The 17,485-nt window shown below is 40.5% G+C and overlaps 2 protein-coding genes across 6 annotated transcripts; one reads left to right on the top strand and one right to left on the bottom strand.

The window, feature by feature from the left end:
• Positions 1–2,482: 2,482 nt before the first annotated feature.
• Positions 2,483–12,170, top strand: LOC103137519 (thyroid receptor-interacting protein 6). 4 transcript variants are annotated; one of them, XM_007551287.2, is made up of 11 exons: positions 2,483–2,604; positions 3,077–3,118; positions 5,165–5,382; positions 6,445–6,545; positions 7,359–7,472; positions 7,561–8,133; positions 8,819–8,912; positions 9,039–9,208; positions 9,297–9,475; positions 9,564–9,684; positions 10,047–12,170. In XM_007551287.2, the coding sequence occupies exons 3-11, from the start codon at positions 5,181–5,183 to the stop codon at positions 10,176–10,178; spliced, it is 1,686 nt and encodes a 561-aa protein (XP_007551349.1). In that variant the 5' UTR covers positions 2,483–2,604; positions 3,077–3,118; positions 5,165–5,180; the 3' UTR covers positions 10,179–12,170. The 4 variants fall into 4 exon arrangements, with proteins under 4 accessions (XP_007551349.1, XP_007551348.1, XP_016526579.1 ...); XM_016671093.1 differs by having other exon boundaries at positions 2,485–2,604; positions 8,816–8,912; XM_016671094.1 differs by lacking the exon at positions 2,483–2,604 and adding an exon at positions 2,612–2,806 and having other exon boundaries at positions 8,816–8,912.
• On the bottom strand, positions 11,983–14,712 carry sst5 (somatostatin 5). 2 transcript variants are annotated; one of them, XM_016671095.1, is made up of 2 exons: positions 14,519–14,712; positions 11,983–13,142 (listed from the first exon to the last, which is right to left on the bottom strand). In XM_016671095.1, the coding sequence occupies exons 1-2, from the start codon at positions 14,645–14,647 to the stop codon at positions 12,915–12,917; spliced, it is 357 nt and encodes a 118-aa protein (XP_016526581.1). In that variant the 5' UTR covers positions 14,648–14,712; the 3' UTR covers positions 11,983–12,914. The 2 variants fall into 2 exon arrangements, with proteins under 2 accessions (XP_016526581.1, XP_007551472.1); XM_007551410.2 differs by having other exon boundaries at positions 11,983–13,118; positions 14,519–14,710.
• Between the last annotated feature and the right edge of the window lie 2,773 nt (positions 14,713–17,485).

Here is a 17,485-nt window from a genome sequence, read left to right as displayed (position 1 = left end):
TCATCAATTGTGAGTTTTGTTAAAACGAAAAAAAAAGAAAAAAAAAAACAGAGGAAGAAACCATAAAGGAAAACAACAATTAAGAAAACAGAGAGGGAGATGTAGGTCTCTGCTACTTCCAGGCATTGTGAGAAGAACGGATGAGGGGGGCGGTTGAGGAAAAGTGAGAACATTACTAAACGGGTTCACCAATGGCCGGAAGCCGTTGAGTCTACGCTGTTGGCAGAACCGGGCAACACTCTCTGTGACTTCCTGCATCTGAGCCCATCTGCGAGTGCCCTTTGGCGGCCAACTGGTCTTGTTTGTGATAAAATGAAGAGATTATGTTATTTAAAATCAAAATAATGAGGCTGTGCCACCTGTCTGTATTTTACGTGTGAGGCTTCCCGCCATTCTGCGGTTTCCTGGTTTGCCTGGAAAGAACTTTTATCCATCTGATAACATGTGGACTGAGGCCGTGCTGTGACTTCAAAAGTCCAAGTCAGTGCCAAAAGGTTGACAATAACACAGATCTGGGTAAACCGCCTCTTCCTGGTTGGACATATAAGGGCAAGCAGCAGAGGAGCAAGAGGAAGAAGGGCGATCCCAGGGTAAGCCATTGTTGTTTGTCTTTTCTTTGATGGAAATGGCTCGACTTAGAGAGAGAATGTATGAATAAATGATGCCATTGAAAGAGGTTACTGTGGTAACACACCACCCAACAGTTCACGCTGGGTGGTGTGGGAAGAGGAAGAGGAGGAGGAAGAAGAAGGGGAAATGGGGTGGGAGTAGTAGTGGGTAAGAGACAGTTGACCCAAATCTGATCATGCGCAAAATTATAAAGCCTCACTTGACCTTCATGCAAAATTCAGTGTGTGAGGTGGGGGCAGAAAGTAAATTAGGACCAACTTTTCTATGTCGCAACTGTTTCCACATTGTGATTTATTTGTACGATTATGGATTATGTGAGTCTTCTTCCCATAATCCCTGAATATAAAACCCAAAGGGGGATTCAATGAAGATGTTTCAGCCACAAAATGAGCCGTGTGGAAAACTAAGTACACCCTAGCTGCTTCTGCAGAATTTAGGGGGGAGAGCATAAACCACACACCGCTTATCAAAGGCACTTTAATCATCAACAGATGTGACCAGTTCGATCCAGCAAATCCAGACTGTGCAATTCTCTAAAATAATCGTTAAAAACTCAGTGTCAGACTCTGCAGGTCTCAGCAAGTCAAATGCATAAATTTGACTGCAAGACAAGACGGACACGTTTTTGGAAGAATCACGAGGAGGATGATCTATGAAAAATATGGCGGCACAACTTGGGTTTGCAGAGTTGCACCTTAATGAACCCCATAACTTTTGGAGCAATGTGTTTTGGAAAGATGACAACAAATGGCAACTATAGTGCATAGCACCATGTTTAGAGAAAACAGAGCCATATTATCAGCCCAAACACCTCAAACTTTAAACACGGTGGTGAAGTGATGATGTTTTTGCAGCCACAGGACCCAAACACCTTTATTTAAAAAAAAAGAAAAAGAAAATATAAATAAAACATTTCTGACGTAACCTGATCATCAACAAGTCATAACAAAGGAAACATGCTTATGTTAGTCTATCACTACAGCAAATTGCTCTTTGTTTAAATTGTGTTTCATTGAGCTGGTTGAATTGTTGATGTAAGCAGGTTTGGGCAAATGCTAAAAATAACACCTATAGTGTAATCTGATTTCTCAAATCACTCAGTGTAAAAGTGTAGTGAGATGAAAACCATTTATATGCACTGAAAGATATAGGAGATGTTATATTCTACAATCTATCAGTACTTAATACTAACGCTGGCCATGTACAAATCATGTCCTTCCGAACAGTATTCAGAAGTTGTTTGAAATTAGAGAAACAAATAATGAGCTCAGAAGTAAATGCATGTCTGAAAAAGTAAAGTAATTTTGCTCTATATCACCATATTAAATTCTCTCAAACTGCCTGGTGTCTACCTTTTATACTTTTCTAACCTATCCGATGTCACATAGTGTTATATTATGTTAATGTATCAAGCTGCATTCCAAATTATAATAATATTGTAAGCTACTTTGTGATGTTGCATTAAGTCAAATCATATCATGTCATTTTGGATAATTGTTGTTTCATGTTGTAATTTAATCTATTCTGTCATACACTTTCATAGTTAATGTATGATATCACATCATATCCTATTGTAACCTAATGTGTATTTTTGCATTCTGTCATAAATCACTTCATAAATTTGTCTATCATGTTTTATCATATGTCGTTAGTCTAATAGCATAATTGCTCAAGTCCTAATTTTTAAAATGAGACTTAGACAGTTATGCTATAAGGCTAACGATATTACATTTTAAGCTATAATGCGTAGTATTGCATTCTGTCATATATCTTATAACTTTAAGTATTATGTCATATTCTGTCGCATATCTTATCACATTGTAACGTCGTGTAAAATGCAGTATGATAACGTATCGTCTAACTGTGTGCTTTTATTTTGAAACGCCGCTGTCGTCAGCTACGTCACTCAGTGGAACGCAGTCAGTAGCTGCCGCTGCTGCTGCCTCTGCTAAAGGCCTTCGGATTCCTGACAAAGTAGGTTAACAACGCTTCAGCGAACACTGAGGACATTCCGGATAACTTTCACTAACCTGTGGAGGTTTAAATTGAGATGTAGGCCGCGTTTGTGTGGCAGGTTTCGGGGTGGTGGGTGTCGGTTGCCGCATTGTTTCCTCTTCGGTCGTGTTGAAAGTTAGCCCGGGGGCAAGGCACAAGCTCCGCTCGACTTCATAACACGGTGGGAAACTAGTCAACGGAGCTGTTATTAAAGTTAATTATCGCTGCTTTTCCTTCACTGTGGGTTAAATGATGTCATCGGCGGTGAGTTTTTCAGTAATGAGAGGCATGTAAAGATTCAGGATGGGATTTAAAGTGAAGGTTGTTCAGTTTTTGCTAAAGTCAGACCGTTAATTCAGTTTGGATAGAAAGTGCTCCCTGTCACTGCTAATGTTTGCTAATGTTTTCCTTTGGCTTGGTTTATCGATTTGATTTTGTTCTGTTTGTGTAGATGAGGCCAAGAGAAAGAGGAATGTAGAGTTGCGATAAAAAGGTAGGAAAAGCTTTGCTTTTATATATTAAAAACAATCCCACATAAAATTCCATTTGTTTTGTTTATGATATATTTTTTTTACACTTGTTAATTTTTTTTTTGTAAGTTTAATGTTTGTTCTGGTTTTTATAAGCACATAAAAATATAAAATCTAATCTAAACTAAGTGTTTGCTTTCAAATTAAAAGAGCCATTTTATTATAGAAACATTAAAAAGTTTAATAAAACAAAAAAAAAAATTGGAATTTATATTTGAGACTTTAACAATTTGGACCATATTTATCTTATATATTATGTTTTTTACTTTTCTCATGCTGCTTAAGCACCAACAATAGATCAGATTTTTATTTTTTTATTTTTTTAAATATACTGGTTATTGTTTTTGTTGCTTGTCTAACTTTTTCTTTTGACCTCTAGTCCCAACCAAAATAAAATCTGAATGCGTAAGCTCTGCAATGCCGGTCGCATATAAACAACAACTGGCTGTGAGGCGCCGGGGATGAAATTGCAGGGATTAATTTTTCTCGGATTTGGGCGTCTGCGCTCGTTCAGATTCAGACAGGCAGTAAATAATAATAATAATAAAAAAAAAAAAAGTGGGTTTGGTGGAACCCCCTCCTTCCACACAGTTTGATGAATGCTGACCCTGCAGGGTTTAAATGCCGACACAACAGCCACGCAGACAGGAAGTCTAAAGCAACAAAGAAAGTACATTTTGTTATTTGGAGCTATCATTTTAATCCTCTTAGCCACATGGTTGGTGACGCGATCCACATGCAATCAGTGTGAGTGGGTTGTTGTCTCCACGCCGACTTTGCGTCAGTTTAATTTCGCTTGTGTTTGAATCCGGATCAATTAGATAGTTTTACAGACCACAAAATAATTCATTAGTTTCTTGTTTAGATGCGATTTTTCTCAGGGGTTTTCACTTCAACCTCTAAACTAGGAGTCTATAATTACATTTCTATCCATCTTTTTTGTTCCTCTTTCCACTTCTCCACCTCTGTCTCCATCCTTCTGCCCATTTTTCTATCTGTTCACCCTTCTATTTGGCTCTGCATGTGCTCTTTTTTTTCCATCTTTCTGTCTGTTGGGATAAACTGCGTTAATTTAAACCTGGAAAAGTGTGTAATTTTGACCTGAATCTCTGTAGAAACTTCAATCTGAGCATCAGCGTACTTACACGGACATAGACAGGTGGCGCTATACATGTGCGACTGTGGACCAGTAACCCATCAGAACCAAGGAAGCTGAGAACTGAGATAAACGTCTCTTTGACTTTCCTCAAAGCAAGAGGTTAAACTCTGCAGGCATGGAAACACGGGACGAGTGTTTCTTTCACACTGTTTGGGCCTCAACAAGAGCTGCTCACAGTAGACGCCTCTGTTCCCCACTCATTTTACTTTAGTTTATATATAAACTGGGATTAAAAGAACTCACGATCAGTAAAGTTTGTTGTCCCTCAAGTCTGATTTGATGGATTCTGCCCGATGACGTTTTATCGCCACGCTGCGTTGTTTCTGAATTGGGCGTCTTCTTACATAATCGTCGTATCCTGAAAGCCCTCGGGTGCAGCTCGGCTGTCGTTTTTCGGCGTCGGTGTTTATTCCACATGACGCATTGTTCAGAGCCAGGTGTTCGCACAGACACAGATAAATATCATTATGGAGCGTTTCCTGTCTCGATTTGTCTCGACTTCAGTTGGAAACGCGCGACACTTGTGTGTAAACACCCAAACACAATAAGTATTGTGGATTAACACCTGCCGGCGTTCCTGTGCGTTTGTATGATTTTTTTTTGTTTGTTTGTTTGTGGCTCGAGGTGCACACAAAAGCATTAAACTCGTTCCTCTTTTCCTCCTCTTCTTTTCGAAATCCATTGTTCAGCCTGCGAGCCTCCTGTTACCATAGGAAACAAACTCTGGAGCATCCTGCGGTTTCCATTGGTTACCAGTTACATAAACGCATACAGAAACCAGAGCAGTTTAAAAAAAATAAATAAATAAATAAAAATTAAAGCGAGAAAAATGAAACGTGTGGTCTTTCAGATCCCAGGTTCCTGCCATGTCCGGTCCCACCTGGCTGCCGCCGAGGACTCTGGACAGCCCAGAGCGATCCGTCCCCCAGATGTCCCACTCTGCAGGACCACCCATCTACCAAACCGTCAACAAGAAGGGCGTGGCCGACTTCAGGCCCAAATACGCTCCCTATGACCAGAACGGAGGAGCGGGGATGACCAGCAGGTACATGGCGACTGGACCCACAGGTGAGAACGATGCAGTTTACAAAATAACGAGAGATTTCTGATGCACCGAAAACAGAGAACAGTATAAGCATTTCAGCCCTTTGCCTCCTGTCCTGAAGGTTGAGTTTATTCATCCACCCTCTGTCGTAGTTTATGCAGATTCTATATTGAAAGTCTTTCTTCTGAAAAAACAATCTGTAAAATTGCTGTGAAGTTTTCCTTGAAATCTTCCACATTTTCTCCCAAATCATGTGACAAACCAACATAAATGTAACTGTGAAGTTAAAGGAAAATTACGCTTTTAAACATTTCATACCAAAAGAAATGCTGTGTGTTTGTATTCAAACCTCCCAAACGTTTCTTGGCCGTTACGGCTGCAGAGTTCAACCCGACCGGTTTTTCAGGTCTGCAGATTTAAATGTTTGCCCGTTCTTCTTCGGAAAACGGTTCAAGGACGGAGAGCGTCTGTCGACACTGGTTTTCAAGCCTCGTTATAGATTCCCAGTTTGACTTAGACTTTGACTAGACCGTTCTGTCTAAGAGTTTTCTAAGAAACGCCTAGACGTGCTCCTGGCAGCGATGTGACTAACGCCGACTTTGCTTAGTAATCATTGGGAGTGACGACAAAGAGGAAGTTTTTAATAAAAAATGTCATTGGGGCCGATGAATAAAGAAAACTGCTCTCGGGGAATTCTTTATCTCCTGTGAATGTTTTCACTGTTGAACAATAAAAATCCATTCTCTGCGTTAAACCGGTGGACGTTTTATTTTGAGTCACAGTTCCTTTTTCCTTTGTGTAGAAATCGCTTTCTGGGAAAAAAAAAAAAAAAAACAGCAGCGGAGGACGAGGCTTCAGTTATTTTAGTTTTCACAGCTCTGCTTCTCAAAACTAAATTACTCATTCGTATCTCAATGTTTCTCAAGAAAAACTGAATATAAGTGGTCATTTGATGCCTTTTTTTCTTCTTTAGCATAGCTCTGAAACTCATTTTTCAGCGGAAAGAGCTCATTCAAGCAGAAATTAAGTGTCAGTGAGAGTATATAGACCTGATTACATCAGTTTTACTGTTGCGCTGTCTCCAGGTGGGCCCGTTCACCACTCCACTGATCACTACTACTCCCCCCCTCTCGGCCCCAAAGACGACCGAGGCTGGAGCGCTCACATGGACGGCTACGACATGATGGTGGGTGTGAAGTTTCTGCTCGACAGCTTTGGGTGTCGTCACATTTGTTTGACCCCTGGTGAAGAAAAAAAACATCTAGCCTTCAATTTTGGTTTAATTTTTGTGTTCATTTCTCCTCCAAAGACCCTGAAAGCCTTGTTAGGATGCATGGCAATGGTGATTTCTTCAAAATGCCAAAATGTTTTAAATGAGAAAACTGAATAAATGCTCTGAACTCTGCCAGAAATCTGAATATCGATTGGTTTTTCAGAAAAAAAAAATTGCCCAAAATTAACAAACAATGCCCATATCAGTCTTTAGACATGAATCATTAATAAAACCTGTTGGTTTTGTTGCACGGTTCCATTAACTTTCACACAAATTCATTCATCAAAAATAGTAATTAATTTTTTTTTCCCTATTCTGGTTATGTACTCCAATTACATTTTTTCCCCTTTTTCAGTTTGAGATTATGATACGGAAGTAAAATATGAATTTGTTTGAATTGAGAGCCGGTCGTTTCCACACCTAAAAATCACCTTAATGAAGAATAATATCATCACAACATTTAATGTTTTAAAGGAATTTATAGATTTACAAGAAATCATTTCTTTATTTTAACTTGTTTCTTTTATAAAACAAAAATGTCTATTTGACAGCTGTAGGGAAAGAATTTACCATTAAACAAGTAAAGAAGTTGTGGTCACAAGTTGTAAATTGAGTTGCTTCCGTGAATATCGAGAAGTTTCAGGAAGCGACTCCTTTAAGAATCAGAACTGTTGAAATTACCACTGTGAATTTATGAACTAAAATGTCATTGATTGTTTCGTTCAGCACCGTGGCTCTGAAAAACCCGCCAACTACCACTCCAAGATCGACGCCGACATCGACTCCCTCACCAGTATGCTGGCCGATCTGGACAGCCACCCGCAGGACGCCGCCAACCAGGTACTGAAACAACCAGCACCGAATCTCTACAATAAGAGAGTTTTTCTTGTTGTGAGTGAAGCTAACTGTGACGTGTGCCTCCTCTCAGCTCTACGACAACGTGCCTTACAACAAATACATCTCAGGGGATACCTACAAGTCTGCGCACCAGAGCGCAGCCCCCGCTCCAGGTCGGCCGTTTGCGGGCTACAGCTCTCACCCCCAGAGCGCGTACCACCCGGGCCCTCCGTATCCCGGCGAGCACGCGGCCCCCCAGTACTCCCACCAGCAGGACTTCTACTCCACCTCCACCCCGAAGCCGTACCCGCAGCCCGTCCCGGCCTCCTACACCACCGCCTCCACCCCCACGGGGCCCAGGTTCAGCGTGCAGGTCAAGACGGCGCAGCCCGTCACCTACTCGCAGACGGGGCGGCAGGCGGAGCAGGCTTACACCCCGCCGCCCCCCCGGCAGCACGCGTCGCCGCGGCCCCCGACCCAGACGGGTCAGCAGGGCTGGTACCCGCCGCACCCGGCCTCGCAGGTCCAGGAGCTGCACTCTGAGGGGGGCTACAAGGGCAGCAGCAACCCGGGGTCCGGCGGAAGAGGCAACCAGGTTCCCCTGTCGAAGAGAGGGATAGAGAAGACCCAGACGGCGCAGACGCCTTCCTATCAGTCCAGCAAGGTAAATGCATCGACACGCTTTGGTCTCCGCCTGGGGAGTCGTCCAGTTCCTCACTGGATAACTCTAGAGATGACGCTCCAGATCTTTATCTACTGTAGGGTGATGCTGCCCAGGTTTGAAGAAGCCAAGTGATGTAGATTTTTAACCTGATCTGATTTAAGTTTGTCCATATGTGCCCAAAAAAGCTGTGAAATAGCTCTTTTCTTTGCTTATAAATCAAAAGTAATTAAAGTGTTGATCTGTTTATTGATTTGTGTAATTTTAGATAAATGTTTTGCACTAAAAAGTCCTTTAAAGTTGAAAGTTTTCCAGCAAAATCTATGAATTCTGTCCCGTTGAGATCTGTTCTGGGGATAATGATGCAAAGAAGGATTTTACTGAAAATCAAAAATATTATGGACAACCCTGACCATCCTCTTCCTGAGACTGTCATTGAAAAACAGAGTTCCTTCAGTCAGAGGCTTCTTCATATTTGCTGCAACACAAACCGCTACAGGAGAGCTTTCCTGTCGTCTACAATAATGCTTTGAAGAATTTTAATTAATGACTTCTGACAACATTGAACTTTCCTTTGTTTTTTTTTTTTTATTGAATAGAATTTTGAGGTTGGAAAAGTGAAAGAAAAGCAAAGTAGGAACCTTTTGATGATTTGAGTTTTATCCTGTTTTCCTCTTTTCTCCAGCAGGGGGCAGCGCCATCGAGGCCTGAGGAGGAGCTGGACCGGATCACCAAGAAGCTGGTTTACGATATGAACCACCCGCCTGCAGAGGACTATTTCGGTGCGACACATTTAGTTCTATAAAAGCAGAAAATGTCATTTTCTTTGTAGTGTTTGTTTTTATTATTATTATTATTATTATTTTGACACTTTGGTTAAAGCTCCAAGTCGCTGGTTTTGCTCTCAGGTCGCTGCGCTCGCTGCGGGGACAACGTGGTGGGTGACGGCAGCGGCTGCATCGCCATGGAGCAGGTGTTCCACGTGGAGTGCTTCACGTGCATCACCTGCCACGCCCGGCTGCGGGGCCAGCCGTTCTACGCCCTGGACAAGAAGAGCTACTGCGAGAAATGTTACATCGTAAGTGAGGGGAGCCAGACGCGAGCCGACCAGGAGGTTTGTTATGTTTTAGCTGCTTCTAATCCTTCCGCCCGGCTTTTGTTTCAAGAGCACGTTGGAGCGCTGCTCTAAATGCTCAAAGCCCATCCTGGACCGGATCCTGCGGGCCATGGGGAAGGCCTACCACCCTCGCTGCTTCACCTGCGTGGTCTGCAGCTGCTGCCTGGACGGCGTGCCGTTCACCGTCGACGCCACGTCTCAGATACACTGCATAGACGACTTCCACAGGTACGCTCACGCCGCTCAGACCGTCGCCGCCTCGTTCTGCCAACGGGGAGGGGTTCTGACGTTACGACGCTTCGCGTCTCTCTGACAGGAAGTACGCCCCTCGCTGCTCTGTTTGCGGCGAGCCCATCATGCCCGAACCGGGCCAGGAGGAGACGGTCAGGATCGTAGCTCTGGACCGCAGCTTCCACGTTCACTGCTATGTTTGTGAGGTGAGCCACATAAATGTGTTTGTGCGAATCGTTCTTTGCTTCAGGAGGGAATTATAAAGCGATAAATGAAACGGTTCTCAAAAACACCCATATTAAATTAAGAGAAGCAACCAAATGTATGCCAGAAATTTGAGTTTTATCTAAGCATTAACGGGGCGGATGAATTTGTGTAATTTCAGCCTGATGTGGATTAGAGAAAATCCATAATAAATCCTAATTTATGAATCAGTTTCTTGTGTTTAAAACCAACAAGAAGAGTTAGAATGTATCATTAAAAGGCCCAAAATTGATTGGACGTTTATGCCGACTACTGATTTAACTTAATGTTGACTTGAAGTGACTCGAATGCCTGTGTCCCTCAGGAATGCGGCCTCCTGCTGTCGTCCGAAGGTGAAGGCCGAGGCTGCTACCCGCTGGATGGACACATCCTGTGTAAGAGCTGCAGCGCCCGACGCATCCAGGACCTGTCGGCCAAAATCTCCACCGACTGCTAACGGAGCTCCTAACGTTTTCAGCCTCCTCTTTGACGCACCCAGACCCAGTCGGCGCGTTGAGAGCGGCACAAACGCGTCGCCGTGGCGTTCAGACATCGTTATTGTCCCCCCTCCCCTCCTCACCCGTCTCCTTTGTTGTTACCGACAGTCGGTATTGCAGTGACATCACACCGTTTTTGTCGCTCTTGGTGCACCGTTGATCATGTTTAGCTCAGATTAGTACGACGGTGGCCTGACCTGCAGGCAGCTTGGGCTCCACTCTCCTTGTTTTGTTTTGTTTGTTTTTTTCCATTTCGGTACAAATTCTAACTTCGTTTTAGCATATTATCATCTCATGGGACTCGCACACATTATGATAATCAGAAAAAAAACTACATTTTTGTAAAACAAAAAAAACCACAGTCGAAGTACTGAAATGCCTCACAGTTTAAAAGCACAGAGTACAACGTAATACTGTGACTGTACATATCGCACTGGTTTGGTTTGTAGCCTTTAGAGCAGTGAATTTTTTTTTGCTGTGAAGTAATTAACCTCATAGTACGAGAAATGTAGACGAGACGAATGTGCAGTTTAAAAGCAACCAGTTTTCACTCCTCAAGCTTCTGTAGAACCCTGAAACGCTCCGGGTCGGATTGTTTGCCCTCGCAGGATGGCGTCATTTAGCTCCTAAAGTGATCTTGAATGTTTTAAGGAAAGACACTAAGGTTTTTTTTGTGTGTGTGTGTGTGTGTGTGTGCGTGTGTTTGACGTTGTTTTTGTTGATGCTTTTTGCCTGTTACGTTAGAAATGGAGGTGCAATGGCAAATGCTTCTGACTTCCAAAGGAAGCAGGGCAAAGGTCACGTCTCTAAAGCCTCACGAGTTGAACGATGTGCCATTAAGAGCAAAAACTCGCTCGTCTAAAACTATTTCTACAGAAATGTTAAAATTATACCCAATTTATAGGGGTTGAAGTGTGTTTTTTTTTTTTTTTTTTTTTTTAGGATTGATATAAAAGTTAATCAAGAACTTATTTCTCCCTCAAAAAAGACTTTATTCCAGGACTAAATGCTGGTGAGGTTGTGTTTATCCTTGCACTACTTGGCAGCAACAGTATTAATTGTGCTTTGCACCGCTCAGAGCCGGCCTTTACGAGAAAAAAAAAAAGTGGAATCTGCTTTTTAAATGGTGTAGAAAACACGGCAGCTCCAGTCTGGGCGTGGGCCGGCATGAGACTCTCGGTAGGATAACCGAGGTTTCTTTGCAAAATGTAGAACACAAAATACACTCCAGAATGGCAAAACTTCATCCCATTTCTCCCAGAATTATATAGCATATGAATTATTACAGTTATAATACCTACTACTGTAATTATCTGTAATGGATTTAGTAGTAACTTTTAACTAAACTTGGTGGTTGTTTGGAATATTATCACCTTTTTGTCACTCTGCTGTTTAGAGTGACACTGGTAGCAGAAATAGTCAGGCTATCTGCACATGTAGCCTGCAGTCAGCTACATTTACGGTAATAAAAGTCTGTGCTGCCCAGGTTTACACAGCATCACTGATTGTTTATGTATATGTATATATATATAAATATAAATAATTGGAATTATTTCCTTGAAACCAAATTTGCCTTTCATGTAAGCAAAGGGAAGTATCTTCAACAACAGGAGGGGGAGGGGCAGCACCGATTTCCTCCCTCCGGTCCATCCAACCAGAGAAAACTCCAACTTCTCATTAATTTACCTATTTTCTTGTTTTGATGTAGTATCTTTGCAAAGAAAAGAAAAAATCGGCCCATGCCTGATATGGACTCTTGTTTTTTTTTTCTGAAGCTAATTATCTGAATTTTGTGAATGATAAATCGCTCCAAAATCAAATTTTGATTAATGCACATTGATGTTTTAGACTCTAGTGGAGAAACTCTGGAACGCTCCCACAGCTTTACAACTATTGCAGGTCACATAATGGATCTTCTGTACAATTTTGGGGATTCTGAGAAAAACACAGATTGTAAAAGTAAAAGACAGTAAATGTTTTTTGTACCTAGAAGCTAAAATATGTTTAAAACTTAAGAAATGGAAAATGTGTAGCATCCCTGTTTTCCGTCCTTTTGTTTTTGTTTGTTTTTTTGTATGTCTTTAAACCTAAAGGGCTACAGATTTGAAAGCCTTACCTCAAGGATTTCATCTCAGCGTCGTAATGATCCTGCTTGGTTGACTGTGAATTTAGCAAAAACGGTTCAGATATTTCACCCGTTACTTGACCTCGTGAAGTGTTGCTACTGCAGTTTCGTCACTAAGATAAAACGTTTCATCGTTGCTCAGACGACTTTTTAAGGTCCTGAATCATTTGTGTGCTTTTTTAAGATGTTGTCAACCCATCCTGCAAGTGTCAGATTTACTCTTGGGGACGTTTTTTGGTGGGGCTGAATAAACATGTTGAATAATAAAAAGCAAGTATTTTATTGAACGTGCAGAAAAAAGGGTGGATATTTAACTTGATGCATGTTATTTGTGCATGAGTTGCTTTGTATTGAGACACGTCTATGCATTTATGTTCCTTTCCTGGCTCAGAGTAACAATAATATGTTACCTGATGTAGTAAATGAAGGATCAAAAGTTATCTTTAATTTCAGAAGAGTTTAAATATCTTGAATCATACATTTCAGGTGACAAAAGTAAACTCGTAACATTGCAGTGACTTGTTTTAAAAACGTAGTTATTCCAGGTTTTGAGGTCCTAATGTGTCTCGTGCTAACATGAGGTGAAAGTCTTCCAGAAGAAGTTTCGGCAGCCTGCTTTGCGCTCTCGGTGGGAGAAGCGGATGTGTCGTCTCATCAGCCTCTGCCGGCCTCCGAGCTCCTCCTCCTCCTCCTCTTGCTTCTCGCGGAGCATCTCTTCTCCTCTGGACGCCATCAGTTCAGACATGAACCTCAGCAAGAGCAAGCCGGTTAGATCCTGAAGGAGAACAGAACCAGTTTCCTAGAAACAGAAACAGAACCAGGAAACTAGAGTTTATGGCACTATTAGTTCCCCCTTCTTGTCTGATTTTGGGTTGTTTTTGTACACTTAAATGTACTTTCCATAGCACAACTCTGTGAGAATAAATTAAATAACCATAATACGTAAATGATTTACTGAAAATGGTAGCATTGGGCTGTAATTAAGCCCTGATTGAAGTCAGCAACATTAATTTAAATGTATAATGCGTCATAGGTTCTTTAGAATTAAAAAAAAGTCTGCTTCCTAAACTCTGGCATAGAAATACAACATATTAATATTTTCCACTGAAAATGTCTTTTAAAACTACTTGAGCCTGAAAGATTCAATTAAAAACTCTCGCACTGTCCAACATTGTCGCGATACCCGGTCCTGTTCGAATGGGGGAAAGTGGCGCCATCTGGTGGACAAACCTAGAAATGGACAGCCGTTCGTCCAAAAAGGCTTTTTTTTCTTTGCTAGAGTATTTGTGTCACTTGGAATAAAAAGGTGGAGGAACTGTTTGTTTGTTTGTTGTGTTGGTATTTTTGTTATAGCTTTCTCGTTTTAAGATTAAGGGTGAAATACGTATAGCAAAAAGAAAGTCTAAAAGACGAGGAAAAGTGGAAATGGCCGCAATAGTAACGTCAAAATAACATGTTGACCTGCGACAGACATGCCTTGTGTAAACAATGTAGAACATCTGTACTTTACAGAATAACATTTAATGACAAAGATGCTCTTTTTCTTAGCGCATAAACATCCTGAGCCAAACTAAATGTTTCAGCATTCCCACCTTATTCCACTTTATTTTCAATATTTTAGCTTTAAGCACAAAGCAGAATCTAATTTTTTCTTTCTGACTTTATTTTGTAACGGAACAGAAAACGTAATCCACCAACCCATCCCAAAAACACAAATTTAGTATGCCTCATAAGTGACTGAATGAAAAATGTAGGACAGAAATTTATTTATTCTATAGATTCAGGGAAACAAGCAGCAGTTGAGGAAAAATAAAGTATGCAGATGTAAAGCAAGGTAAAAGTATAAAAGTTTTTAAAAAACGAGACTGAATAGTAATGGGAAATTTACAACATGAAAACATTCGGATTTAAAGAAACATGCAGCTGATTGGGAGAATTTCACAAATTAACAATAATTCATGTCTCTATGGTAAATGTTCCAACTTTTATGTTGTTTAGACACTTGAGGCTAATTTTAAAAATAAAATTAAAAAAAATCTGTCAAATCAAAGCTATTTTTATCCAACACAGTCAAAACAATTTCCAAATAGAATTTTAATAAAAGACGACTAAATGTCCGTAGCACCTTCTAAGTGTCGATCTAATCAGAACAGATCTATTGGTTATCGAACTCACCTTATCGCTGATCAGTTCTGCTTGCAGGGTTTCCGTGAGTTCGTCCATTTGTGGAGCAGAGCTGACGTGGAGCGCCAGCATGGAGGAGCACAAAGCCACAAAGAGCACCTTCATCTGAGAGCAAAGCATCTTCACAAACCTTCAAATCTGGCAAACTCCAACAAGTCAAGCGGTGTATGGGCCGATGGTTGCTGTGCAGATCTGATAAGTAAGAGTCCTTCATCTTCAAATCTCCCTCATCCTCAAGCCAACGGAGGGATGTGATTGGTGGAGGAGATGACCGGTCGTCATCTCCGACTGTGACAAAAACCCCCAAAAAGAAACAAAAACATCTCAAAACACTCACAAACATTGACTGCGCGATTTAAACACACACTCAAAACATCTTTACATTTCGACTAAACTTTAACGTGATTATATTAATTATGTTTGTCATAATTAGCAGCCGCGGGAGCCTTGCATGCAGGGGCCCCATCAGCTGCCCGCTGCGCGGTGCTGTTCTTGACCCGATGTGACGCAAATGTTACCGAGTGGAGATGGCTGACTCGCCCACCGATCATGTTTTCACTTTGAGTCATAGGAAGATGAAATTTAAGGGATTCAACGCCTAAATGTACCGCTGCAAGCGCACAACTTGTATTTAGAAATTAAATAAGAAGTTTGTGGGAAGTGGAGAAACTCAAGGCAGATGCAAAAGAGCCCTCTGGATTTTTTTTATTTTTATTTTTGAGCTTTGGCAGATAATTTAAAGATGGGAATGTTTTCACCTGGTGCAACTATCCTGAAGGACCTACAGGGAAAAAATGTTTTTTTTTGTTTTTTTTTTAAACAAAAGTAGCCAAAGAAGATGTTTCGTGATATTACACCACATGGATATGCCAGTGCTTTTAGTTTTATTCTGGTCCATTTTGGGAATAGGTGTCACACTTAAAGGTTCCGGAACACCAAGTAACTAAAGATAACCTGAGTAAATATATATATAAAAAGACAATTTCATTAATTATAACTGAATTTCTGATGAACTAACCAAAGAAAAGAGTCATCATCTAAATATGAATAGAGGGAAAAACATTTTGGTCTTTTTCAGGTATTCTGACTTTTATCCTTTAAATAAGGGGGGGGGAGAAAAAATCCAGTCTGGGATTTTTCTGTTCTCTGTTTGAAAACATTAAAATGAAATTCAGTGTTCTTCAAGAGTGTGTGGGAACTTTACTTTCAGAAGCGGACTCACTTGGATATTTGTCAAATTTCTACTCTGTGGTTATGCTTCTTTAATAAAAGATTATTTTTGATTAACTCTTTAGTGACAGCAAATATGGTGAAAAGATGAAAATTGCAAATGGTTTAAAAAAGGTTGCACGTTTTTCTAAGAAGGCAAAAAGTCTTAAATCAGGAATAAATGAACTACTGATTTTATTTATTTATTTATTTATTTTTAGAGAAATCTAATGTGAATATTTCTCCTCAACAGCAGTCTTTTGAAACACCCTTTAATTAGATGATGACCTTTTCAGCAGGTTTTCCTCCTTCCTCTCAACAGGACTCACTGATTAACCTGATTACTCAGTTTTTAAGCGAAACAAGTCTTGACTTAAGGTAGCATTTTCCAGGCAGGCATCCAGCTGAGCAGCTCTGGACGAAGGAGGAGTAAAGATCAGGTCACAAAGTCTATCCTGCCAAGGTGTTTGTGAAAACTACTGAAGGTTTATTGAAGTTAATAAAAGAATGTAATGATTAATGAATGAATTAGCATCATTCATGTTGGTGATGAGTCACAATCCTGAACAAGTTGAACTTTATGAAGGAATTCCTTCCTGTGCTTAGTCCAGTCCTGTTTGATCGTGATTATGTGATCACACACTTCCTTTTTTCTTTCCTCATTCCTTTCTTCCTTCCTTCCTGACTCTTTACTCCTGAACGCAGACGTAGTTCCGCTCAGACCGCTAGGTGTCGCTGTATCCCCGTGTTTTCACCTCTAAAGTAATTTTTCTCAACAAACACCTCTCCACAGTTTATCTGGAGCTTTATAAAACATTGTTTTATATATATTTATATATGTTATATCTATATATATATGTATCTATATCAGGTATATAGGAAGATTTGGAAAATGGCGGCAGCTGAACACTGACAGCTTTAACCGGACTTGTTCCGAATAACAGAGCCATGAAGATGACTTTTATTTATATTCTGTGTGGGTAGGTATCAGAATAAAAGAGTTGAAGTCGTTCAACTACAGGTTCTGATGTTTCTGAACGTGTTTATTTCAGTCTGTCTGTGCTGCTGGCCTTATCTCTAGGTATTAGTTTCAGAAGCACCGTTTAATTAACGCTAGTAGGTGGCTTCTTTAAATTGAATACATGAAACCCATAAATAGATTAATTTTTTAAAGAAACAGACAAATAAATTAGATTATGTGCATAAATGACTAGACACAATTTTCGTCTTTATATCCCTCATTCTGCAGGTCATTGTCAAAATATCTAAAGATAAATTTAAATATATTTCATGCATAAATTAATCTGTTTCCCCACTCTACTTTCTGTTTCCTCTCATTTAATTCCTCAGTCTTCATAGAAGTGCAATTCCAGCATTTGATTTTTCTGCAAATGTGGCAATTTTTCGTTTATTTTTAAGTCAAAATAAATAAATTTCCAATCAATTACAGTACGCAAAACGGGGAACTCTACAAAAATATCTTGAAAAGCAAATGTCATTTGTTCAAAAAATATTTATTAATATATATGATATTTTAATATCCAACAAAATACGTTATGTGTGGTGGAGATGGCTGGGTTAAAGGTGGAGGCCCAGGTCGCCTACCCAACCGTGAAGATTCCCTTCAGCAGCACAGGGATGATCTATGAGGTGCAGGTTCTACACCAGTCTGTATTTTCTTAATATATTTCACTTTAGGCTTTCCTAGGTTCACTTTTAATACCTCTTTAATATCTGTTGCGTTAACAT

Source organism: Poecilia formosa, unplaced genomic scaffold (assembly GCF_000485575.1).
Source record: "Poecilia formosa unplaced genomic scaffold, Poecilia_formosa-5.1.2 Scaffold41, whole genome shotgun sequence".
NCBI classification, from domain to species: Eukaryota; Metazoa; Chordata; class Actinopteri; order Cyprinodontiformes; family Poeciliidae; genus Poecilia; species Poecilia formosa.
This window is presented reverse-complemented; position numbering and strand designations above follow the sequence as displayed.

Bases quoted from the DNA above. Each gene is read 5' to 3' on its own strand.
- sst5 (XM_016671095.1), bottom strand. From the start codon at position 14,647: ATGCTTTGCTCTCAGATGAAGGTGCTCTTTGTGGCTTTGTGCTCCTCC. The intron at 13,143-14,518 runs GTGAGTTCGATA...TTCTGTTTCTAG, and splicing joins CAGAACTGATCAGCGATAAG to GAAACTGGTTCTGTTCTCCT.
- LOC103137519 (XM_007551286.2), top strand. From the start codon at position 5,181: ATGTCCGGTCCCACCTGGCTGCCGCCGAGGACTCTGGACAGCCCAGAG. The intron at 8,913-9,038 runs GTGCGACACATT...TTTTGCTCTCAG, and splicing joins GCCTGCAGAGGACTATTTCG to GTCGCTGCGCTCGCTGCGGG. The intron at 9,685-10,046 runs GTGAGCCACATA...TGTGTCCCTCAG, and splicing joins TTCACTGCTATGTTTGTGAG to GAATGCGGCCTCCTGCTGTC.